Source organism: Stegostoma tigrinum, chromosome 11 (genome assembly GCF_030684315.1).
Source record: "Stegostoma tigrinum isolate sSteTig4 chromosome 11, sSteTig4.hap1, whole genome shotgun sequence".
Lineage (NCBI taxonomy): Eukaryota > Metazoa > Chordata > Chondrichthyes > Orectolobiformes > Stegostomatidae > Stegostoma > Stegostoma tigrinum.
In genome coordinates, this window is record NC_081364.1 from 40,197,573 (window position 1) to 40,221,898 (window position 24,326).

Sequence of the window (24,326 nt, forward strand, 5' to 3'; positions counted from 1 at the left end):
TTTGAATCTTCTCAGTTGATTGGACTAAATATTTAAGTCCTTTTTGACACAAAGCTATATACCTTTATTCCTATTAAAAGCTGAGCTAATTTCTTACCTTAAAAATAAGGAGCCAATCACACAGTGTTCCTGAGTTAGCAAGAGAACAAATTTACTACCTGTTAACGCCATAGTAATAATTGTACGACATCCAGCAATGGCCTAGTGCAGTCACTTCGATGCATATACACACGTGGATCTGAAAGGTTAAAAGAGGGTAGCGCCCGTTGTGGAAGAAAGATTTTTAAATCTAAAGGTTTTGAGACCTTTTGCAGGTGATTGACACACAAGGCTTTAACCTGAGACTACAGTTGATTAGTTGATTTCTTGGATCGTCAGCAGTAGTGAACTTTGCAGGTGTTGGTTATCCGCTTCACTTCAGTCAGTGATGTTGAAGCTACTGCATCAATTCTTATGAGAGAGAGAGAGAGCCTTTTCAACTTGTTCAGTTGTGCCTTTTTTAAATTACTAATTTGTGGGATGTGGGCTTCACTGCATGGACAGCATTTATTGCCTGTCCCTAACTACTATTACTACTCTGTCCAAAAAAAGCTTGAAATAGTAGCTTGTTTGTATATTCTGTCTGCTGACATTATTCTTTCAGGCATGACAGTTGAAAGCAAGATTTCATCTCTACTGTGATTGTAATGGTATGAATGAAATAGAACATGATCTTTTTACTCTTCTGTGAAACATTGGCTTTTACATTTTAGACTAAAATGAGAAAGAACTGTTTTAAAACTGGTGACTGAAAGGATTGCTGCATGGTTTGAAAATAATTTGATAACCGTTGTGAACATGGTTTGCCAAACTATAAGTTATAACTATGGTTGCAGATGTATTGGAGCTGACGGGTTGTGTACAAAATGGATTGGCAAAAAGTAGCAGATTGACTTGTGGACAAGTGACCACTTACCAGTGAAGAAGATCTCCTGCTTGCCAAAAAAATGCAGTTTGGTTCACAGCTGAATAACCTAGAGTTGTGAATACAATTGCAAGAAGCATCATAGACCACCAACTGTCCTCTGCAGTGCATATACATCAAGGCATTGCTAACAATACATGGGGAGCTGATTAGAGCTCATTCCTTTTGTGGCAAGTGTTTGTTGGCAACTGTTCCTACTGAAAATCCTTGGCACAAGTAGCTGACATTAAATTCAGAGATTGCTGCTAATTAGCCAAAGAGTGCATCTTTTTGCATCAGTTTTTGCCTAACTATTTTGAAGGAGCAGCCTTGGCCAAGGTTGGCATTCTAGAGTTGGACTTTTTGAAGAAAGACTGAACCAAGCCTAAACATGGCTCATAGGAGGACTAAGAGTCTCTGCAATCTCCTTGTGTAACTAGAGATGGGCAATAAATGCTGACATAGCCAGCGAAACCCACACATAATATCTATGTGTGAACATAACGTCTCACTAGCACGCAATTAGAACCATCTTCTTGGGGGACCTGGATGAGAATGAATGACAACCATTATTTTTCCTGGATATTAAGCTAGGGGCTTCCAAGCAGTTCATTTGATTTATCAGTACTGTTCAAGAAATTCATGGTCTGAATCACTGTGTATAACTGGCAGACTAGATCTCTAATGGGTAATGAGTTTTTAATATCTTGAATTAAAAATCCTCAGTACGATACTGTTGAAAGATCCATTCTTCACAAAACGTGTTTGATATTTTGGGCATTATATATATAATTAAAATTCCAAAATTCCATCTCCGTGTATGAGCCCACAATATTCTACAGTGTGGTTAGAGACCAGAGAGTTATCCCAATTGTCTAGTCATTTGTTTCCCTCTTTCTGTAACCTCTCGTGAAATTTAACAGTTATCAATGTACTTTGTGGGACAAGTTAGAAGTTCGAAAATTGTTATTAAACCAGCATTTTCAGTTGTGTTATAATAGTTTCTGCAAGCTTACCATGGAGCAAATCGTGCAGGGTGACTGCTATTAATTTACTTTCCCCTTCTGGATGCCAACTTGGCTCTTGCAGGACATCTCGATGCAGTAATTCTTCTAGTTGCATTCATAAACTGCAACTTTATGTAAAAGAATTTTAAGCGAGTCAGAATGTCCTGTTTAATCCAATGTGAAAGCTGCAGTTAGGTCCCATAGGACCTCTACCCCATCAGAAAATAAACCATTAAAATTTAAAATGCTGTACGTTGAAATATTGTATATACCTAAATTGTTTGTAAAGGAAAACTTAGCTTTTTAATATTTGTTTTCAAATAAACTTTATCCTGTTTGCCACCTCCTTTCTCGAATCCTCACGGAGTGACAGTGTGTCAGGGAGGAGAGGAATGGGAGAAGCTGTAAGATGCAGATTTGGGAGGGAGGCAGTGAGCAAGAATCGAGCAGAAGTTGCGAGAGTGGTGCCAGTTGTGTCACCTGATGTGACTTCAACCATGGAACAATTTTTCAGAATAGATTCCCTGACTGTGTACGTACTGGCCTGACTGTATCTATTAAAAGAGGTATGATGCCAAAATGATAACCTTAAAATGGGGACTTGCTGTATTAATGTTCCTTCAACTACAATTGTCAAAATCCTAGAGAAAATTACACAATACTAAATTGGTGAAAACACTTCTGGCAAGAGATGGGGTTGAATGACCATCTGGCATTAGATTATCAAATTGCATGTGGTGCCTAATCAAGGCACTGGTCTCTGTTTTGTCGAAAGGAACAGGAAAGAATCCTGAAATACGTGAATAGTGAAGCCTTATTAATAGAATGAAAATGAAAACCCCATTTAGATTTTTTTTCAAAAACCTTTATTTCTTGTGTGCAGTGCTGGTTCTGTAAAAAGTACATTTGAAGTTTTAGGGTGAATATAAGAAGATTCTTCCAAGCTGACGCAACATATGGCAATACAAATACAAAAGTGCAAAATATTTGAGAATTTGAACTTGGAAAAAGTAGTTTGTGGAGAAATAAGTTGAAAATCGTGAAAAGGGGCATGAATTATATTTGTATTGCAGTGGCCCAGGATAAGGTACTGTAGATACCAAATTAAATAATTAGATTTAAAACCAAGAGAAGAATGAATTGAGTGCTTTTGAATTCATTTTTTGAGGTTCAATTTTGGGGCCAAGAATGGGTGCCAATATTTAGGATCAAATTAGGTGTGCACTTGAAGGAAAAATTTGTTAAACTAAAGAAATCAGGGCAACTAAAAATGGTTAGAATAATTTGCTGGCTCAGAAGACAAATTTTGAATTTTAATCATTTGGGACAATGGGCCTTTATTGTAAATTTCTCTGTTATTTGTAAATGTACTGTTAACTTCAAGGGATTCCTTTCCTTTCCAAAAAAAGTAACTGGTGCCTTGATTACTCTCCGTAAGCAGTTTGATAGTGTGTTGACAAGTAGTTATTCTGTTCTGAATGTAGATATTGAATGTGAGTTATTTAGTTGCATGTTTGTATGGATTTTCATGTTTTGGTCATGTGCCTATTTCCACGATTAATTGATTGCATTTCAATCAAGCAAGGAGCAGAACTTTGCGATTCCAGCTGCAGCTGCATTGTGGTTTCTGATTTTTGAGACTAAAGAGCCTTATTAGCACTTGAAATTTCATATTAAAGGTGAGAATGATAGCAGTGAAGAGAAGTTTTGATGTTGTCTTGGTTTCATTTGTTGAGTCTTTTAGATACTGTATTAGACAGGAGTTTACTCGGTTATGCAAATATTTGTAGGGACATCCCAAATTTGAAACTAAATATTAGAGGATAAGGAAGTATTTATTTTTCCAGAAACATTAACCTTGATTGCAGAAATCTCATTCCTGTTTTCACATTGGGATAGAACCCAAGCGTTGCCCTTGTCTCAGAAAATGAATGGTTTTACATGGATTATTCATGTGGAATATTTTGGCTTATTTTAGAACTCTAGATGAAAGATGTCAATATTGCAAGCTTGCAACACTTCTGGATTTATTACTATGACGTGTACCGAGGTTTAGTACAGTGAAAAGTGTTATCTTAAGTGTTTTACAGACAGATCGTACTTTACAAGTGCATCAGGGTAACAGAACAGAGTAGGATACAATGTTACAGCAGCTGAGAAGGTGCAGAGAGAGATAAACATTAATAGTTTACCTATTTATCCCGATTAGTGGCATTAAACAGTTGGACATAGGTGTACCTTGAGTTCGGATACTTTGAATAGTTGATCCTAGAATGCCTTTAAAAATATGTTTGTAAAAGGGTATTACCATATAACTGACAAAAATACAAGAAGTAGGATCCAGAGTTAAACTTGCTGTGCCATTCGTTCTGTGGTTATGCTAGCAGATCCTTCAGAATCTTGCATGCTTCAGTTAGATTAATCTGACATTTGTCAGAGTGTAGGCCTAATTTACTGAAAATAGGAAAGCCCTTTTAACTCTGTAACTAACGTCGTGAGCTCTCAATGTACTGCCTCAAAGACAAGTGGCTCCTTTTAGATATGTCGACCAGTATCGCATGTGGTCTTGCTAAAGCCTTTGCCAATTGCACCAATGTACATCAAACCCTTTGCAGTAAAGGGTGATGAGTTATAAGTTTTCCTAATTGCTGTACGTGTGAGCAAATTTTCAGTTTATTGTATGAATATGCCAAAGTCAATCTGAACATCAACATTCAGAAGTTGCGCATCTTTTAAAAATATTGTATGTTTTATCTTGTAGAAAAGTGGAAGCTCTCAATACTCCATATTGTAGTCCATCCACAACATTACCCACACTCTCTCAATGTGTCTATATCTCTTTTTATGATCAGAGAGTGAGCTATTTTGGCTTATGAGTTCTCCACATTCAGTAACTTACAGCTGGTCTAATTACAGTATTAATTGTACTTGCCTGCCTTAACCCTTATCTCTGCCAGTCAAAATTTTGCCTGATACAGCTTAGGCGCATAGTCAATGATCTGGCCTCTACACTACTTTCTGTCGAAGAGAATTCTAAAGTTTCAGTAGTGTCCTGAGAGGGAAAAAAAAATCCTTCTTGTCATTATCTTAAATCGCTTAGTTTTGCACTATGATATTCAGTTATACATTTTCCCCCAAAAGAAGAAATATCCTCTCAGCATCTGCCCTATCAAGCCATCTTATTTGAATAAGGCCACCTTTCTTTCTTCTGAGCTCCAATGGGTACAGGTTCAACCTTTCCTCAAAGGCAATGCTTTCATCAACGTTAATAATAATTGTTCACATTTATCTCACATACGTCAAGTTTCACTTTTCCCTTCTGTGCAGGGAAACAGATTGGCTGGAATTTATACTACTTTGTCTAAGGATAAATCAGCACAAAAAATATTAATTTACTATACTGCTATGAATATCTATATTTGTCAGGCATTCACTTGAGATTTAGGATTTTCTGAAAACTTGAATGCCAGAGGTCACAAGTGGATGCCATTTTGACAGCCTTGTCAAGTTTTACAAAGTATAAGTATTGACTGAAAGTTCATAATATACTCTGGCGTGGCTGTATGGAAAATTGAGATCTAGCGATTAGATCAAGCACTGCAGCATCATTTTTTTTTAATGCTGCTTAGGCTAAAATTAGGTTTCAAGACATATTTTTAGTAGATAAATTTGAAATGATTGGACATGTGGATGGGCACTAGGTCTTAGTTATGTGAAAGCTGTAAATTGTGCTCCTTATTTAAGATTACTGCTGATTTAATCAGCTTTCTTTAGGCATATTTTTGTACATTAGACATACCAGAAATATCCTGTTATTTTTCAAACAAAAAGCCATTGGAAAAGTAACACATTATGTAATTAAAGCAAATACAGCAACTGAAGGAATTTTAGCCCTAAGTGAATTACGACAGGCTATATTTGAGGCTTAACTTTGTCTACAGCCATAAAAATGATTACTTCTGTGATATCTTTGTGTAAAGAACTTGTAAGTCAGGTTACCAAATGAAAGCAATAGCAACTTCTATTTTGAAATTCAAGCAATAGACAATATTCACAACAGAATTATGCAGGATCACTCGTGGCAAGTCACTTCCCACAGCTAAGATCAAAAGTGGAAATAACATTATTTGAGAAACTTAGCATTTCAGATCAGATACTACAGGTGTTAGACTTCAAAATCCATTGGTAAAGGTGGTATGATAAAATCATGACTGACCTCATATTAAAAATTTATGCAATGAAATGCTCTTGACAAGACTGGTGAAGGGTGTAACTGTTGTTTGTATGACATTTGGATATAGATGTAATTTACCATATGCTTAAGATGACTTTTGTAAGGCTGTAAGATGTTTCATGCTTAGTTTCAGATTATTCCATTACTTCACATTTTTAAGTAATAGAAGATTAATTGTAAAACATGGAACTGCCTAGAAATTTCTGGGTTGAAGAGGATTTACTATATGATTTCTCAAATAAAATATCAAAAAATGGTTGTTTACGTATTTATGAAAAGTCAGCTGACTTGTGGAAAGTAGATAACCAAACTCTTGGGAGATAAGCAATCAGTTTTATGGCTTTAATTGCTTGACAAACTTGGCGCATGTGGCCCTATGCTGAAGGTTGCCTAGCAGCATCCTCTGATCTGAAATTGTTCTTCAATACATGGTGCCTCAGTGGTTAGCACTGCAGCCTCGCAGCACCAGGGACCAGGGTTTGATTCCAGCCTCGGGTAACTGTCTGTGTGGAGCTTGCACATTCTCCCCGTGTCTGCGTGGGTTTTCTCCGGGTGCTCCAGTTTCCTCCCACAGTCCAAAGATGTGCAGGCTAGGTGCATCGGCCATCCTAAATTGTCTGTCATATTCAGGGGTGTGTGGGTTATCGGGGGATGGGTCTGCGTGGGATGCTCCAAGGGGCAGTATGGACTTGTTCGGCTAAAGGGCCTGTTTCCACACTGTAGGGAATCTAATCTAATCTAAAGGCAAGTATCCCATTGCCTTCTTAACCACATTATCTGCCTGTCCCACTGCCTTACAGGACCAGTGGACAAGCATACCAATGTCTCTCTGATCCTTAGTGCTCCTCAGGTCCTCCTATTCAACATGTGTTCCCTTGCTTTGTCCTGTCCAAGAACATCACCTCATGCCTATCCAGATTGACTTCCATTTGTCACTGATCAGCCTGTCCATATCCTGCTGTAATCTAAAGCTGTCCTCCTCACTATTTACCAGTTTCATATCATTCGCAAATTTAATGATCAACCGTCCACATTCTCATCTAAATCATTTATATATACCACAAGCAGCAACGGGCTCAACACTGATCCTTGCGGGACCTCACTGGACACAGGCTTTCAGTCACAAAAATATCCCTCAACCGTTATCCTCAGCTTCCTGTCACTCAGTCAATTCTGGATCCAGTTGCCAACTTTCCTTGAGTCCTAGTCTCTTCTTTTTCTATCCATCTATCATGTGAAACCTTATCAAAAGCCTTGCTGAAATCCAAGTAGACTATATGAAATGCATTGTCCTCACCTACACACCTGCTCACTGTCTGAAAAATTTAATCAAATTGGTCAAACAGTACCTCCCCTGAACAAAGTCATGCTGGCTGTTCTTAATTAGTTCCTGCCTCTCCAAATGTAGATTAATTTTGTCCCTCAGAATTATTTTTAATAATCAAACGTCAGTGTTGGGAAAACTAATTAGCCTGTAGTTTCCTGGTTTATCCTGTGCTACTTGAATAACTACACCTCATGAGAATCCGCTAGTCTTCTGGCAGCTACCCTATGGCCAGAGAAGAATTGAAAATTATTGCAAATGCATTAAGGGTAAATGGACGAATAGGGAAAGAGAGTAGGGCCCATCAAGGATGGCTCATTAGAGAGAAGAAGGTTGAGAGGTGACTTAATTGAAACATATAAAATTATCAGAGGGTTAGATAGGGAGAGCCTTTTTCCTAGGATGGTGATGGCGAGCACGAGGGGACATAGCTTTAAATTGACGGGTGAAAGATATAGGACAGATGTCAGAGGTAGTTTCTTTACTCAGAGTAGTAAGGGAATGGAACGCTTTACCTGCAACGGTAGTAGGTTTGCCAACTTTAGGTACATTTAAGTCGTCATTGGATAAGCATATGGACGTTCATGGAATAGTGTAGGTTAGATGGGCTTCAGATTGGTATGACAGGTCAGCACAACATCGAGGGCTGAAAGGCCTGTACTGTGCTGTAATGTTCTATGTTCTATGTTCTAATACGCACAGAGTCCGTTGAAGGAAAAACCTCCGAGAATTTGCAAGCAAAAACATAACTTCCTCCCCTGAAAAATAATAAGCCTTGCAATAGGGCAAGTTGCACAGGCCTTGGTCAGTTGAGTATCGTCGAGGAACTTGAGAAAATTCTAGATATTAGTATCTTTAACTTACTCTTTAACTCCAAGTGCTGAACTGTTGCTTCCATTTTAAGGCATCAGTTTAAATATGTCAGTTGAACCTAAACCTGGATTGAAGGTCTTCCAATGGCTGTCAGTGTTATTGTCTTGATTGGACCATAAGAAGTCTTAACTTTTCTTGACCCCCTTTGAGTTTGGGCTATAGGCTGTACTAAGATTTTACCCATTTACTACTTCAAAAGACACAAATTTCTGCACTATTTTAGTGATTTAATTAAAACGTACATTTTTTGTCAGGCTTGTGGAGTAGTAAGGCTTGATTTTCAGTCCTCCTATTAGAGTTGCAAATGAGGCAGCATTTTAGTCATCTTTAAATATTTGCATTGAATTGGAATGAAATTAACGAGAATGACAACGCAATAGCAAACTCATCACTTCACTACTTGGTCCAATGCACCTTTTGAGTTGGTAACGTGCATGTCTTGCTCAGACCACATCGGGAGGTGTTTAATCATCTTCATATTGTTTTCTTTTATTCCATTGCCCTGTAAATGCCGTACAGAACAGGTTACGTAATTAGATTAAGAAGTGACAGACAGAGCTAAATTTTAGTCTGTTTTACAGATTAAAATATATTAAAATAATCAGTACAATCCAAATAATTGATGGTTTATAGTGCTGTAGTTTGTGTACTAGATAAGTGTAAATGAGTATAAACTGGTATGCTGACAGCTACATTTTCTTCACAATGCGCCCAGTTATCTCCATGCTAAAATTGTTTACCTTTTTACCTCAGCTTTTGCTACAAGGAGTGTATGGGTGAAGTAGCACTATATTAATGTTGCCTAAATAGTTAATCTTTATTTGATAAGCTGGAAAATATACATCAGTTTGGAGATGTACATGTTTTGTTTTAATTTGGGAAAGTTCATTCAGTAACTGAATTGAGAGGTGCAATAAAGGAAGAGTGGATTCATCCTGTGCCCAATGTGTCCTTTTATGTTGTGCTTGTCTAGTCTTTCAGGACCAAGTGCCTTTTCTTTCTTCCTTGATTTTTAAATTTGTATACTCTCCTTTTAAATGGTAATTTTCTACATTTGTAAAATTATTATTATTAAAAACCATTCTTCTCTGGTACACAGTGACCTTCAGTCTAGCCACCATAATAACCTGACGCTCATTCTCTTTTTCTCTCTCTCACTGTCTTTTTTGTATTTGTTAACTAAGATGTTAGATAGCTGATCTGCCTGCAGGCTTCTACCTGTCAATCAGCTGCCTGCAGCTTTGTAAAAATTTTGTTTGCTTTTATTCCCCTGACCACTTTAGATGGTACTAAGCCTTCCCAATAACATAGCCAAAATTGGAATTACACAGCATCAAACACAAACCTTGCTGCTACACTTCTTGGTACACCAATGGACGGTGTCAGAACATCTGTTAAGTGATGTTTTCAAAGTAATCAACTTGGGAATTGTTCACTCCCTTGTGTATCATGTTTGTTTCCTATCTAGTAAATATTGCATATATAGGATCATATTTTGTTTATGAAATGCAATAACGACGGCTACATAATGTCTCAATGTCTCTAGAATGAAGGAAAATGTAATTTTAAAAAGTTTGCATAGTGTATTTTTTTTTGGCTTCTCTGCTTTAGGGTTAATAAGACTTGAATCATCAATCTGCGGAGAACAAAATCTACGTTATTGTTATTGTAGGGCTTGCAGAAAACTTTTACAATGTGATATAATGAGGTGTAGAGCTGGATGAATACAGCAGGCAAGCTGACGTTTCGGGCCAAATGTGAGACAGAATACTATTAATATGTGAAAAATCTGTCTTCTACCCAAAGCAATATTTCTCTTATACACAAAAACAGAAGTTGTTATAAAAGCTCAACAGGTCTGGCAGCATCTGTGAAGAGGAATCAGGTTAATGTTTCAGTCTAGTAACCTTCCTAAGAATCTTTAGTCGTTTTAATGAGGGGCTGGTTACTGCATTATTCTGCAGTCTCAAATTGAGAGAACTGTTTAGAGAAAATCAGTGGTTCAAATCATTTCATTCTATTCAAAATGTCCTATGATTGGTGTTCTAAAAGTTTTCGTCAAGACATTGCATTTGCAGCTCTAACAGTTTAAGACCCGTGTCAGGCAGAATCATGATTCTTTGTAGTTGTTTTGAAGCCAGAATTTATATATAGGCTTGTATTGCAGCAACACATCCATCCAATAAGCCAGAATACAGCAATGAGAACTGTCTTCTCGAGTCATCAATTGGACTCTGCATAGAGGCCATTCAGTTCATCATATTGAAGCTGTTGATTGTTTGACCTGTCCAATTAGATCTATTTTGAGCCTTTCTTTATGGTAAGCAATTATTTTCCATTGAAGCATTTACTGAATTCTTATTTTGAATGCTACTGTTAAGTTTGCTTTGAGGCACTGCAATCCAGATCACAGTATAGTTTTAAAATTATTCTTCTTCTCTAATTGTTTTGGTATTTACCTTTAAATCTGCTCCCATTGCTTATCAAACTCTGATGCTGGAAACAGTGCCTGCTCAATTACATTATCAAAGCTTTCTATAATCTTGGACATCAAATTAATCCTTTAAAGGTTAAAGCCTTTATTCAAAGTAGAACAATCCCATCATCTCTCTAGACTTTCCATGTACTCCTGATACTATCCGTGCAAATCTTCTTTGCTCTTTCAAGCCTGAATATCCTTCCCAAGTAGTATATAAAATTTGGCTACAAACAATTGGAGTTGGATCTAACCATTGACTTACAAAGATTAACATCATTTCTTTGCATTGTATCCCATACCTTTTTGTTCTGAAATTTGTCTGATGAAGCTCTGATAGCGTTCTGAGGTGAAGGTCTTTTCTTGATTTGTGCGCCACACCATTTCCAACTCTACATGCTCTATTCTGGGCATGTCTGCATTTTTTTAAGAGCCCAGTCATTGGGAGTGTCCTGATTATAGTCAGAGTTGGGCAAACAAGTCAGAGTCATCCAAACACTAGAACCAGTCTATGCCAAACATATTTCCAAATTAAACTGGTCCCACCTGCCTATTCCTAGCCCATATCTCGCCCGACTTTATGGCATGAAAACCTTTGGTTGTGTGATCCAATCTGGGCTTTATAAAAAGAGACGAATAGACCAAAAGTGGTGTTAAAGTATGGTGAAAAACTGATTGCAAAGCTGCTTTAAGACATTTGACGAGATGTAGTTATGACAATGGTAACTTGACTTTTTAAAAATCACTGAAGATAGTATGCAGGAAGTTTTAGGACTTCTGAGAAAAACAACTGAGAAACCAGAAGAAAGTAAAACCAAAGTTAACAGGAGCCAGGAAGAAAGAAGAAATCTCTTGAGCCACCAGACAGATAGTGACCACCAATAGAGGAATGAAGGAAATTATTGATGCTCTGAGCCGGTTCCATGTGGGTGGAGATGAAGATTCAGCAAGGAGTTGTTGTCAGCATACCATCCGAAAGGCAATTCAGAGAGCCATCAGGAGATGATAAATGTTCACTTTCCAATCACAGTAATGTTCAAGGAAAACAAGGATAGAGTATTGAAATTGAGTGAAATCCCTGAGAGAGATTTGTTTTTAAGAGACTGGTGTGATTCAGCAACATGCATAGATGTTAGTAATTACTATCGAATCTGTGGTGTTTGTCTTGGCTATATCTGACATTCAACATGCAGGCTATTGTGCATGACTAAAGTTTGTTGGTAAATCTGTTTGTCTGATGGTTTATTTGAATGTTTCCTTGCAATATCTTCCTTTGACTTAAAATTTAGAATTACAAATCAAAAGAGTAAAATATTGTTGATTGTTGAGATCCATAAAATTGTGTAGCCTTCATTTGATTACTAAAAATATTGGACCCCCAAACTTCATCCATTTCAGTTGCTAGTTTGTAACTGGATAATAATTAAATTTGGGAGTTTCATCCAAGGTTGTAAATGAATTATATAACAGTTATGATGTAGAAGTGTTGCCCCTGCTCATGTAGGAGCATTATGATTTAGTGACAATTGCTTGTCTTTTCCATACCTTTAATAATAATCCAGTGCCCTGTTGAATGCTTTAGTTGGCACTATCTATACCTTAGACAGTGGACTGCAGACCTAAGCAATTCGTGGATAGAGATTTTTTTTTGCATTTGCTATGATTGTAGATCATATTAAATGTGAGCCCTCTCATTCTTGATCCTTTTGCAAACAGGAACGTTTTTCTTTGCTCCCTATTTTGTTTTTTCAAACCTCCCAAGATTTTGAAAACCCCTGTCAGATCTCCTCTTAGTTGTCTTTGCCTCCAAGGGCGGCCATCGTGACACTTCCAATCTGCGTCGAAAACTGAAGTTTCTCATCCCTGGAATCATAATTATAAATTTCTTCGGTACTTCATCTCCAACGACTTCACATCCTTTCTGATTGATTGTATTGTGTTACCCCTATTAATGCCCGGGATACAATAGGTTTTATTTTTTGTTTACTCCACATTCATTAATTATTACACATATGCACCAAGGTCCCTCCATTCCAGTACCTGCTTAAGTATTGTGAATCCTTTCTTTCCCTCTGTCCATTGTCTTCCCACCAACATGCACCACTTACCTGCATGGAATTCCATCTACTACGTACTTGCCCACTTCTGCTGTCTGTCCTTTTGGAATTCCACACTGTTGTGCTCCCTCAAATGCTGTCAAGTTTAGTATTATTCATAAACTTTAAAACTGTTCCCTGCACACCAAGTTCCATTAATATGCACATCGCAGGAAATGCAAGGCTCTCGCTATCATCAACTGTTGGGGAACCTCACAAAAATTTTGCATTTGCCTGCAAAACTCCCATTAACAACTACTCTGTATGTTATGTCTCAGCCAGTGTTGTATCCACATTGCTTTTATCCTTTTATTCCATGAGCTACAACACTTCTTTGCAAGCCTGTTTTGTGTACCGTATTGAATACCTTTTTAGAAGCCCATGTATGTTATGTCTTTTCATGACTACTAATTCTGCCGTATAGATTTGTTTCTAGAAGTTTGCCCACCATTGAAGTTAAGCTGATTGGACTGTAATTGCCCAACTTGGGGGTCAGTCAGCTCAGGTGGTTGGAGGACTTGTTTGCACTGCAGTGTGATGTCAAAAGCACGGGTTCTGTTTTCCTACTGGCTGTCACCAGGAAGGTCCAGCCTTCTCGATCTTGCTTCTCACCTGAGGTATTTCATAGAGCAGCACTATGGCCCTCTGGAACATATTCACCTTACCTTGTACCTTAAATTATAAAGCCAAGGATTGCATCACTCTTTTTAAACAGTTTTTTCTGCCACGTAGAAAGACATGTCTCCATTTATCATACTTTTCTAAAATTGAGTCTTTAGTTTTCTATATTTTGGTAGGGAAAAATGAAATGAGGTAATACCACCTCATGCTTTTCTGCATCAAATTTTATCTGGGATATGTCTGCCCATTTTGCCAGTATATGTGTCTTAATGGCATCTATTACTATCTTCCACCTCATTGTTTTGCATTTTTTGAGATTCATGTCATCTCTGAACTTTGAAATTAAGCCCTGTATAGCCAAGTTCAAGTCATCAATATTTATCAAAGACAGAGGTGAACAAGTAAGCAAGTGGTGGTGCATGAGCCTGGACACTGATGATGAAAGATGAGATGCAAAATGGCTGAAGGTTGATGGTGAAGAGGGTATTGCAACAAAGGGTAGGATTTGCGAAGTGAGAACACAGTTTTAAACCAATCAACAAAAGAGTATGCTTGTAATTGGGATCTAGAAGAACTCGTCACAGGCATTGAATGTGTGTGGAGTATCTAGGTTAAGATGCACAAGTTCAGGAACATCTTTGTGGAAAATAATTGTGGGAAAGGCTTTTCTAATGAGGATCATTAATGAAATAATTTATTACTGAACAGTTCTATTTACTGAGTGAAAAGATGTATTTGTGTTAACACATCTCAAAGCATTCCACATATGATGAGTCAAATGAGTGCAGTGATTGAGCTGCAAATAAATGAAACAATTTTGCATATATTAAAACTCCAAACACGAATAAACCACTTTCATTCTAGTGGTTTTTTTATGACCATAGGTCACCCCAAAATGCTTTACAATTAATAAACTACTTTGGAAATCACTTTTTGTTGCAGTGAAAGAAATATAATGAAGAAAATGATCAATGAATTTAAGAGTCTAGGACAAGGGAGCATGTCCTAAAAATTAGGATGAGATTTTTTCGAAGTAAAAGTGGGAAATGTTACTACCCACATGTGGTGCAAAAGTTTGGATGCCTCTTCCATGAACAACTGATGCCACTTTGATATCAATGCAAGTTCAGTTGTTTGTTAACCATTTTCTTTGTGGTGTGGCGCTGGCCTGGTGATATTACAGCTGGACTATTAATCCACACACCAGGTAATTCCACCATGGCATATAGTGGAATTTGAGTTCAGTAAAAAAAAATCTGGAACTAAGAGACTAATAATGACCACACAATCATTGCTATTTGTCAGAAAAAACCTCGTCTGATTCACTAATGTCCTTTTAGGGAAGGAAACCTCCATCCTGATTTGGTCTGACCTATATACGACTCCAGTGTGATTGACACTTAACTGCCCTCTAGCCAATTAGGAATGGGCAATAATGCTGGCCTAACCAGTCATGCCTGCATTCTGCGAATGAACTTTTTATAATTTTGAACTTGAGTTCTGAGATGCAGTGAAAACGGCAATCGCTGTTAAAATCCTTCAGCTTTGCACTTATTCAATGAAAGTGCTTTGCCATTGGTGAGGACCACAGCCAGACATATTTAATTTTTTTTGTTTAGAAGTGTGCCGAAGTTATCTTGAAAAAATAAAAATCTGCTATTGTTCGCTTATGACTTTTGTTTCAATTAGCACAAACACCATGGCCTATGGGATGTTAATGCTGTATGCAGTCTTAGTCTCCTTATTTAAGAAGGGTGTAAATGTGTTGGAGGCAGATTTATTTGACAGGTGGTAAATTTTTAAGATGTTATGAATTCTTCTCCGTCTAAATAGCGCACAAAACAACAAAAATACAGATTTCCATGTTACTGAATGACAACACACTGATTAAAGAAGTTGAGGAGATTGGTAAAGGAGCCCCATCTAAATCAAATGTTAAAAATCGACAATTACTATGCTGAAAATCTCATGATGAGCCCTCAAAAAAAGTTTTGACCCTATTTTTGTCTCCTTCAGACTCTGAAATTTTGGCTTTTCATCTCTGATGTTCAGTTGTCTCTTTATAATCTTTAGACTCACCTATTATTCTGATTCCAAACCCTGTGTATTCACCTCTTTCCTTCTCATCCCTTAAGTGCTGCAGCATGAATTACAAAATTTATCAAGACACATTACAAAACATCAATGGTCCATGGTGGAGAATCCAGCCCAAGAATTGATGTTTTGTAATTGAGGTCTTTAAAATATTTTAGAGTTTGGAGAAAGTTTTAGAGACCACCTGCTGAAGAAATTCCTTACTAAATCTTTCTACCTTCCTCGTTTATTTAGGATCACTCTGAAAATGTGTATGTTTGACCAAAACATTGGTTAATGCTGCTTAACCTTATTTAGTTCAACATCACCTTTGTGGACAGCCACTTCACGGGCATTGACATAATTGTATTACAAGATGCATAGAAAGTAATATTTCACAAGTGTGCGAAAATATTTTCTAAGCAATTTAAACATCAAAGTTAGTATTAATTTAGTCTGAGTTTCTCTTGACACATTTTTTGTTTTGTATCAGCATATGTTTTACACTTTTAAGCTGTTGCATCATGTGTACTTGTATTTGCAGGAATGTTGATGCACTCATTAAAAGTAATGCCTCATTTTGAATTTCAGAAAACCACGAATAAACTCTCAGTTAGTTGCACAACAAGTAGCACAGCAGTATGCAACACCTCCACCTCCAAAAAAAGAGAAGAAGGAAAAGGTTGAAAAAGATAAGCCTGACAAAGAGAAAGAAGTAAGCTCAAATGCAAGCAAAAAGAACAGCAATAAAAAGATAAAGTAAGTGGAATTATGTGACTATTTGTTGGTTTTAGTTTCCTGCGTGGCCGTGAAATTTCCATAGTTGAATTGTAGATGAACAGAATGCTTTATTTATAATTTCAATTTGAAGGTTTTTTTCTTGGAGGGATATGTTAGTAGGTCCAATAAGTTATGACCTCTTTCAGGTTTTAATCTCGTATTTATTGATGGTTCAGGAGCATTGACAAAGAAGTAGGTTGGTGCAGCCTTCTCCAGAAACACACCACAATGTGCTTAAATTCAAAAGGACATGACAAAAAGTAGCCCTGCTCTGCCATTCATTAAAGCTATTTTGCATTTTTTAAATAAATGTCAACTCCATTTTGTTTTTCTGTCCCTGTATTCTCCATTTCTATCAATCTCATTCTTGGTGCTCAACCAGTGACTGTATTCTAGAGTCCACTGGAGTAAAGAATTCCAAAGATTTACTGCCTCTTGATGAAGACATTTATTTCCCATCACAGTCATAACTGACTATGCCCTTTTCCTGAGGTGTTCCTCATTCCTGAGTACCAGCCCATATTATCCGCTCCTGTTATATCCACCTGGTCTAGCTGTTAAAGAATTGTATACATTTCGATAAGATAACTTTACATTTTTCTGAATTTAGAAAATATAAGCCCGTTCTTGCCCATCCTCTCCTTGTAAGATAGCTATCATCCCTGATCACAATTTCCGGTGAGAAATTGTGCCCCACCCCATCAGCAACCCTGTGCATCTATTCTTGGGCCAAGAAACCAAAACCAATATGTAATATTCCAGATATAATCTTACCAACGCCGTATATCATTTCAGCAACACCACTTATTCTTATGCTCCAATCCTCTTGTAATGAGACACCATTTGCCTTTCTATTGTTTGTTATATCTGCTTATTAACTTGCTGAATCATCTACAAGGGCACTAAGCAACTCCGAATACCAGTCATTCCTGGTCTTCCACTTTTTCCAAAGCAAAACACTCAATCTGCTCTATCCATTTGGAAGGAAGAGTGGAAATTTCATGCTTCCCCACATTATACTCCAGTTGTTTGCTTGTTCACTTAGCTATGTAAGCTGTATGGGGTGGGGTATCTCTTTTTTGGGCTAAGTAGTGGCAGTTTGGCTTATGGTATGCTTTCAGTGGTGAGCAGTACGATATGTGTGGTATAGGTGCACCATTCTCATTACAAATTGCAACAGAATAGTAGTGAATTCGGTGGCGACATGACAACTATGGTAATGTTGATTGTGCATCATTATAAACAGGGAAGATTCGATAAAGAAGTCTCATCCTGGAATTCGTTAAAAGCAACTTTGCACTTCAAGTCATAGAAAGGGGCTTGATTTTCTTTTAAAAGAAGCCATCACAAATTTTGATCTTGTTCAGTTTTTGGTATAAATCTATTTTGAATTTCATGAGTAATGGTGGTTTATTACATTTAGGGAGCATATTTACTGTGTATGGATTCCATTGGTAGATAAAGTAAAATCTCGGTGGTTAGCACTGCTGCCTCTCAGCACCAGGGATTCGGGTTCAATTCCACCCTCAGGCACCTGTCTGTGTGGAGTTTCCACATTCTCCCTGTGTTTGTTTGGGTTTTCTCTGGGTGCACTGGTTTCTTCGTACAGTCCAGAGATGTGCTGGTTAGGTGGATTGGCCATGCTAAATTCCTCTCGGTGTCCAGGATTGTGTAAATTAGGTGGACTAGACATGGGAAATGCCTGATTACAGGGAAAGGGTAGCAGAATGGGTCTGGGTGGGTTGCTCTTTGGAGGGATGGTGTAAATTTGTTGGGCCAAATGGCCTGTTTCCACACTGTAGGGATTCTATAATTCTATGAAAATCCAATGTTTGTTAGATTTATGCTTCATCAAAAATTGTTTCTGGATCATTAATAATTTGTTGCAATGATGACAATAGTGTGGCTTTATTTTCAGGCCGAAGATGGAACTTGAAAAAGGACCTCCGAGCGAAATTAACAGTATACAGTCTGGGAAAGCTGTAACAAAAACTGACAGCTTACACACTTCAAGGTAATTGGTTGGTAATTAGAACAAAAGTGCAGCATGAAATGTTTTGGTTTTTTTTTTACCTTAAGTGGAACGCTGATGTTCTAAGCAAATAACTGCATACTTAGTATGGCTTAGAGCTTACTTGATGGACCTGACAAGGGTGGAACACACTTCATTTCATAATATTTTGAGTAGTATCTCTTTAGCATTTTGAATCGATGGAAAGTAAAATCAGCCCCCTGGATCTGATCCTGTTCACTTATACTTGATTCTTTGTCTAGTTATGTGGTATTGATACAAGCATTCGTGATGCTATGTATTACATATTGTCCAACATTTCTGACATCAGAAACGTTATTTTTCAAATATTGCCGAGGTGTTAATGTTGAAGAAAGTAACATGTTTCCGTGGCTGGTCTTCTGTCATTTTGGATCCTCCTACCAAAGACACTCCTTTGAAATTGGTGAAGCTGCAAGTTCATTTGTACAACTCATTTGAATTAGTCTTTTGATTTTTTTTTGTCCAGTCTGGAAAATGTTACCAGAACCTAAGAGAGCACATTATTAATAGCTTTTAATAATTTATTCATGGGATGTGGACACTGCTGGCTGGGCTCGTATTCATTAGCCATTCCTCGTTGCTCTGGAGAAGGTGGTAGTGAGCTGTTTTAAATCACTGCAGTCCTTGGAGTTTAAGGACACTCTCTGTACTTTGAGGGAGTGCTGGATTTTGATCCAGTAACAGCAAACATACAGCAACTCCAGCTTATAACAGATATTGTTGGAGGTGTACGACTTTTTAAAGATAGATGAAATGGTTACTATTTTTGTCTGCAGATGCTACCTCATCTGTTGAACATTTTTTGCTTTTTCTGTTTTCACTTCAGATTCCAGTATCTGCAGTAATTTTCTGAAATCTGAAGTACTTGTTTTACATAAACATGGAGATGTACTTCAGACAGAAAACATTGACCTCAAGTTGAAACTATTCTGTCTGCACAACTAATCTGAACATTGAAATGTGTGACCTGATTTGTAGTTTTATGCCGTTTGATAGTTTCATTTCCAGTATTGTTAGCATTCAGAATTTTGCCCTTTGCTTCCCAGTTGATGGTCAAGGGAATGAAGCTCAAAGTCAGATGCAGTATGCCAAGGTACCTTTTGTAATTCCTAGATTGTCTGTGATTGTAACACGGTCAGTTATGTACAGCTGTTTTCCTGAGTGAGGTTATCAGCGACTTTGAAATGCAAGTGGTCCTATGAAGTGAATATGTGGGTATGTCTATGAATTAATATGCTACCAAATTATATCATAACATCCTAGATTTGCTCTTCTGCACTAGCTTAAGCCCATTGCTTTAAATGCATCTGTTAGTTCACATTCCTGACTTTGTGAATAGGGCCTGCATTTGAAAGCAAGCTCAACGTTACGAAAGATTAGTGGAAACCAACTTAACCAAACAAGATATTTTCTGTCTAATCTGTTTCAATTTTGTGTTTCTCTTGGAACTTTGGGTAAAGTCCATGTTTGAGGAGTCATTATATGAATTCTTTGCATTTATAAATTGTGAAAGCTATCACAATGCTTATTTTAGAGAATAAATCTTTACATATACTAATAACTGGTTATAAAATAGGTCTTGAAACAGATCACAAACCGATTGTTGTCAACATGTATTAGTACCAGTAATTCAGTTGATCTTGCACTTGAGAGATTCAAATTCTGAGTTAGAATTTTAAGTTTGAGTATATAGACTTCAACTAGTCATAATTTGTCAGGAAGTGTTTTGACATAGAAGTAGCAAGCCAAACCAAGTCAGCGCCTATATCTGACCTTCAAAGTTGCTCAGTTGTTCCTAACCGACTTTACAGATCATGGACACCCAAGATTATAACTTAAAAATTAACAGTTTATTATCAAGAGTGTAACTTTAGTAGAACATAAGTGACAGGGCAATCTAATTAATAAATAAGTAATAGATTGTAATTTGCTGATTTGATAAATACCAGGCCTTTGTGAAACTGTTTTACAATGGTTTGTATTACAGACATTCAGGGCACTTTGACCAATGACTTTAAAATACAAGGTAATGCCGACAGCTTCCACAGACCTCTAAGAGACTTGTCCTTATTTCATTCAGACTGAAGTTATTTTCTCAGAACTTAAAACAAGTCAATAACGGGAAAATAACTGGAGAGAGTGAAAACTAAAACAACTTTGCAATCCAGCAGCTTCTAAAGCAAAGCTGTGTCTGAGCCAAAATCTTAGTCAGAAGCAGTTCACTTTGTTTACTCTTTCTTCTTTCAACCATTCTGAACGTTGAGACATATGAACTGATTTGTAGTTTTATGCAGTTTGACAGCTTTGTTTCTAGTATTGTTAGCATTCAGAATTTTTTGTGGTTGACTGACCTGTGCTAGTCCTCCCTTAAATGACTAGTCCCGGAGTATAACAACATCTCATTTGGCAACAGAATCAGATGGCTACAAGGGAATGTGGTATTTGAAAGAAACAGGTCAACATTGATATTAAAATGTGAGGCTGGATGAACACAGCAGGCCAAGCAGCATCTCAGGAGCACAAAAGCTGACGTTTCGGGCCTAGACCCTTCACCAGAGGGGGATGGGGTGAGGGTTCTGGAATAAATAGGGAGAGATAGGGAGGCGGACCGAAGATGGAGAGAAAAGAAGATAGGTGGAGAGAGTATAGGTAGGGAGGGGATAGGTCAGTCCAGGGAAGACGGACAGGTCAAGGAGGTGGGATGAGGTTAGTAGGTAGGAGATGGAGGCATGGCTTGGGGTGGAAAGAAGGGATGGGTGAGAGGAAGAACAGGTTAGGGAGGCAGAGACAGGTTGGACTGGTTTTGGGATGCAGTGGGTGGAGGGGACGAACTGGGCTGGTTTAGGGATGCAGTTGGGGAAGGGGAGATTTTGAAACTGGTGAAGTCCACATTGATACCATTAGGCTGCAGGGTTCCCAGGCGGAATATGAGTTGCTGTTCCTGCAACCTTCGGGTGGCATCATTATGGCACTGCAGGAGGCCCATGATGGACATGTCATGTAAAGAATGGGAGGGGGAGTGGAAATGGTTTGCGACTGGGAGGTGCAGTTGTTTGTTGCGAACTGAGCGGAGGTGTTCTGCAAAGCGGTCTCCAAGCCTCCACTTGGTTTCCCCAATGTAGATGAAGCCACACTGGGTACAGTGGATGCAGTATACCACATTGGCAGATGTGCAGGTGAACCTCTGCTTAATGTGGAGTGTCATCTTGGGGCCTGGGATAGGGGTGAGGGAGGAGGTGTAGGGGCAAGTGTAGCATTTCCTGCGGTTGCAGGGGAAGGTGCCGGGTGTGGTGGGGTTGGAGGGCAGTGTGGAGCGAACAAGGGAGTCACGGAGAGAGTGGTCTCTCCGGAAAGCAGACAGGGGTGGGGATGGAAAAATGTCTTGGGTGGTGGGGTCGGATTGTAGATGGCGGAAGTGTCGGAGGATGATGCGTTGTATCCAGAGGTGGGTGGGGTGGTGTGTGAGAATGAGGGGGATCCTCTTTGGGCGGTTGTGGCGGGGGCGGGGTGTGAGGGATGTGTTGCGGGAAATGTGGGAGACGCGGTCAAGGGCGTTCTTGATCACTGTGGGGGGAAAGTTGCGGTCCTTGAAGAACTTGGACATCTGGGATGTGCCGGAGTGGAATGTCTTATCGTGGGAGCAGATGGGGCGGAGGCGGAGGAATTGGGAAGAGGGGATGGAATTTTTGCAGGAGGGTGGGTGCGAGGAGGTGTATTCTAGGTAGCTGTGGGAGTCGGTGGGCTTGAAATGGACATCAGTTACAAGCTGGTTGCCTGAGATGGGGACTGAGAGATCCAGGAAGGTGAGGGATGTGCTGGAGATGGCCCAGGTGAACTGAAGGTTGGGGTGGAAGGTGTTGGTGAAGTGGATGAACTGTTCGAGCTCCTCTGGGGAGCAAGAGGCGGCGCCGATACAGTCATCAATGTACCGGAGGAAGAGGTGGGGTTTGGGGCCTGTGTAGGTGCGGAAGAGGGACTGTTCCACGTAACCTACAAAGAGGCAGGCATAGCTGGGGCCCATGCGGGTGCCCATGGCCACCCCCTTAGTCTGTAGGAAGTGGGAGGAGTCAAAAGAGAAGTTGTTGAAGGTGAGGACGAGTTTGGCTAGGCGAATGAGGGTGTCGGTGGAGGGGGACTGGTGGGGCCTGCGAGATAGGAAGAAGCGGAGAGCCTTGAGGCCATCTGCATGCGGAATGCAAGTGTATAGGGACTGGACGTCCCTGGTGAATATGAGGTGTTGGGGGCCAGGGAATTGGAAGTCCTGGAGGAGGTGGAGGGCGTGGGTGGTGTTTCGGACGTAGGTGGGGAGTTCCTGGACCAAAGGGGAGAAAATGGAGTCCAGATAGGTGGAGATGAGTTTGGTGGGGCAGGAGCAGGCTGAGACGATGGGTCGACCAGGGCAGGCAGGTTTGTGGATTTTGGGAAGGAGATAGAAACAGGCCGTGCGGGGTTGGGGAACAAATGAGGTTGGAGGCTGTGGGTGGGAGGTCCCCTGAGGTCATGAGGTGATGAGGAGGTGCCCCCACACCACCTCCCTCACCCCTATCCCAGGCCCCAAAATGACATTCCACATTAAGCAGAGGTTCACCTGCACATCTGCCAATGTGGTATACTGCATCCACTGTACCCGGCGTGGCTTCCTGTACGTTGGGGAAACCAAGCGGAAGCTTGGAGACCGCTTTGCAGAACACCTCCGCTCAGTTCGCAACAAACAACTGCACCTCCCAGTCGCAAACCATTTCCACTCCCCCTCCCATTCTTTAGATGACATGTCCATCATGGGCCTCCTGCAGTGCCACAATGATGCCACCCGAAGGTTGCAGGAACAGCAACTCATATTCCGCCTGGGAACCCTGCAGCCTAATGGTATCAATGTGGACTTCACCAGTTTCAAAATCTCCCCTTCCCCAACTGCATCCCTAAACCAGCCCAGTTCGTCCCCTCCCCCCACTGCACCACACAACCAGCCCAGCTCTTCCCCTCCACCCACTGCATCCCAAAACCAGTCCAACCTGTCTCTGCCTCCCTAACCTGTTCTTCCTCTCACCCATCCCTTTCTCCCACCCCAAGCCACACCTCCATCTCCTACCTACTAACCTCATCCCACCTCCTTGACCTGTCCGTCTTCCCTGAACTGACCTATCCCCTCCCTTCCTCCCCACCTATACTCTCTCCACCTATCTTCTTTTCTCTCCATCTTCGGTCCGCCTCCCTATCTCTCCCTATTTATTCCAGAACCCTCACCCCATCCCCCTCTCTGGTGAAGGGTCTAGGCCCGAAACGTCAGCTTTTGTGCTCCTGAGATGCTGCTTGGCCTGCTGTGTTCATCCAGCTACACATTTTATTATCTTGGATTCTCCAGCATCTGCAGTACCCATTATCTCTCTCAACATTGATATTATTGAATGGAAGAGCAGGATCAAGGCCTGGCCTATTTCCACTCTAGTTTTGTATGCCACAGGCCGTATGCTCATTTTTCAGCCATCCCTTCAGTTTGTTTTCCTCATTTGAGGACTGTATCTTAATTATGATTTCTAATTTTTTGAAAGTCTGTGGTCATCCAGGACATGCCTGTCCAGTGACCCCCATGTTTCATGAATAAAGTAAAAGAAAAGCTTTTTGGCCATCTGTCTTAGTATCCTGTGGCTCTGTGTCATTTCTTTTGATTGCTCTTCAGAAGCGCTTTTGTAATGTTTCGTTATGGTAAAAATGATATTTGATGTTACTGGTCATGCTTCTGCTATAGCCATTACACATTTCCTGGACCTCCTTATTCATTTAATTAAAATTAAAATCTGCTTTAGTCATTATCACCTCTGTCTTCAATCCTACCACAGGCCTTCTCC

The 24,326-nt window shown here is 39.5% G+C and overlaps 1 protein-coding gene across 2 annotated transcripts in view; it reads left to right on the top strand.

Moving 5' to 3' along the window:
* The window catches only part of rybpb (RING1 and YY1 binding protein b), an 89,345-nt gene that overhangs the window by 59,403 nt on the left and 5,616 nt on the right, over window positions 1–24,326 (top strand). For both annotated transcript variants that reach the window (XM_048548049.2, XM_048548048.2), the window contains exons 3-4: window positions 16,239–16,406; window positions 18,346–18,441. In XM_048548049.2, the coding sequence (XP_048404006.1) occupies window positions 16,239–16,406; window positions 18,346–18,441 (264 nt within the window). The remainder of the gene's footprint in view (window positions 1–16,238; window positions 16,407–18,345; window positions 18,442–24,326) is intronic.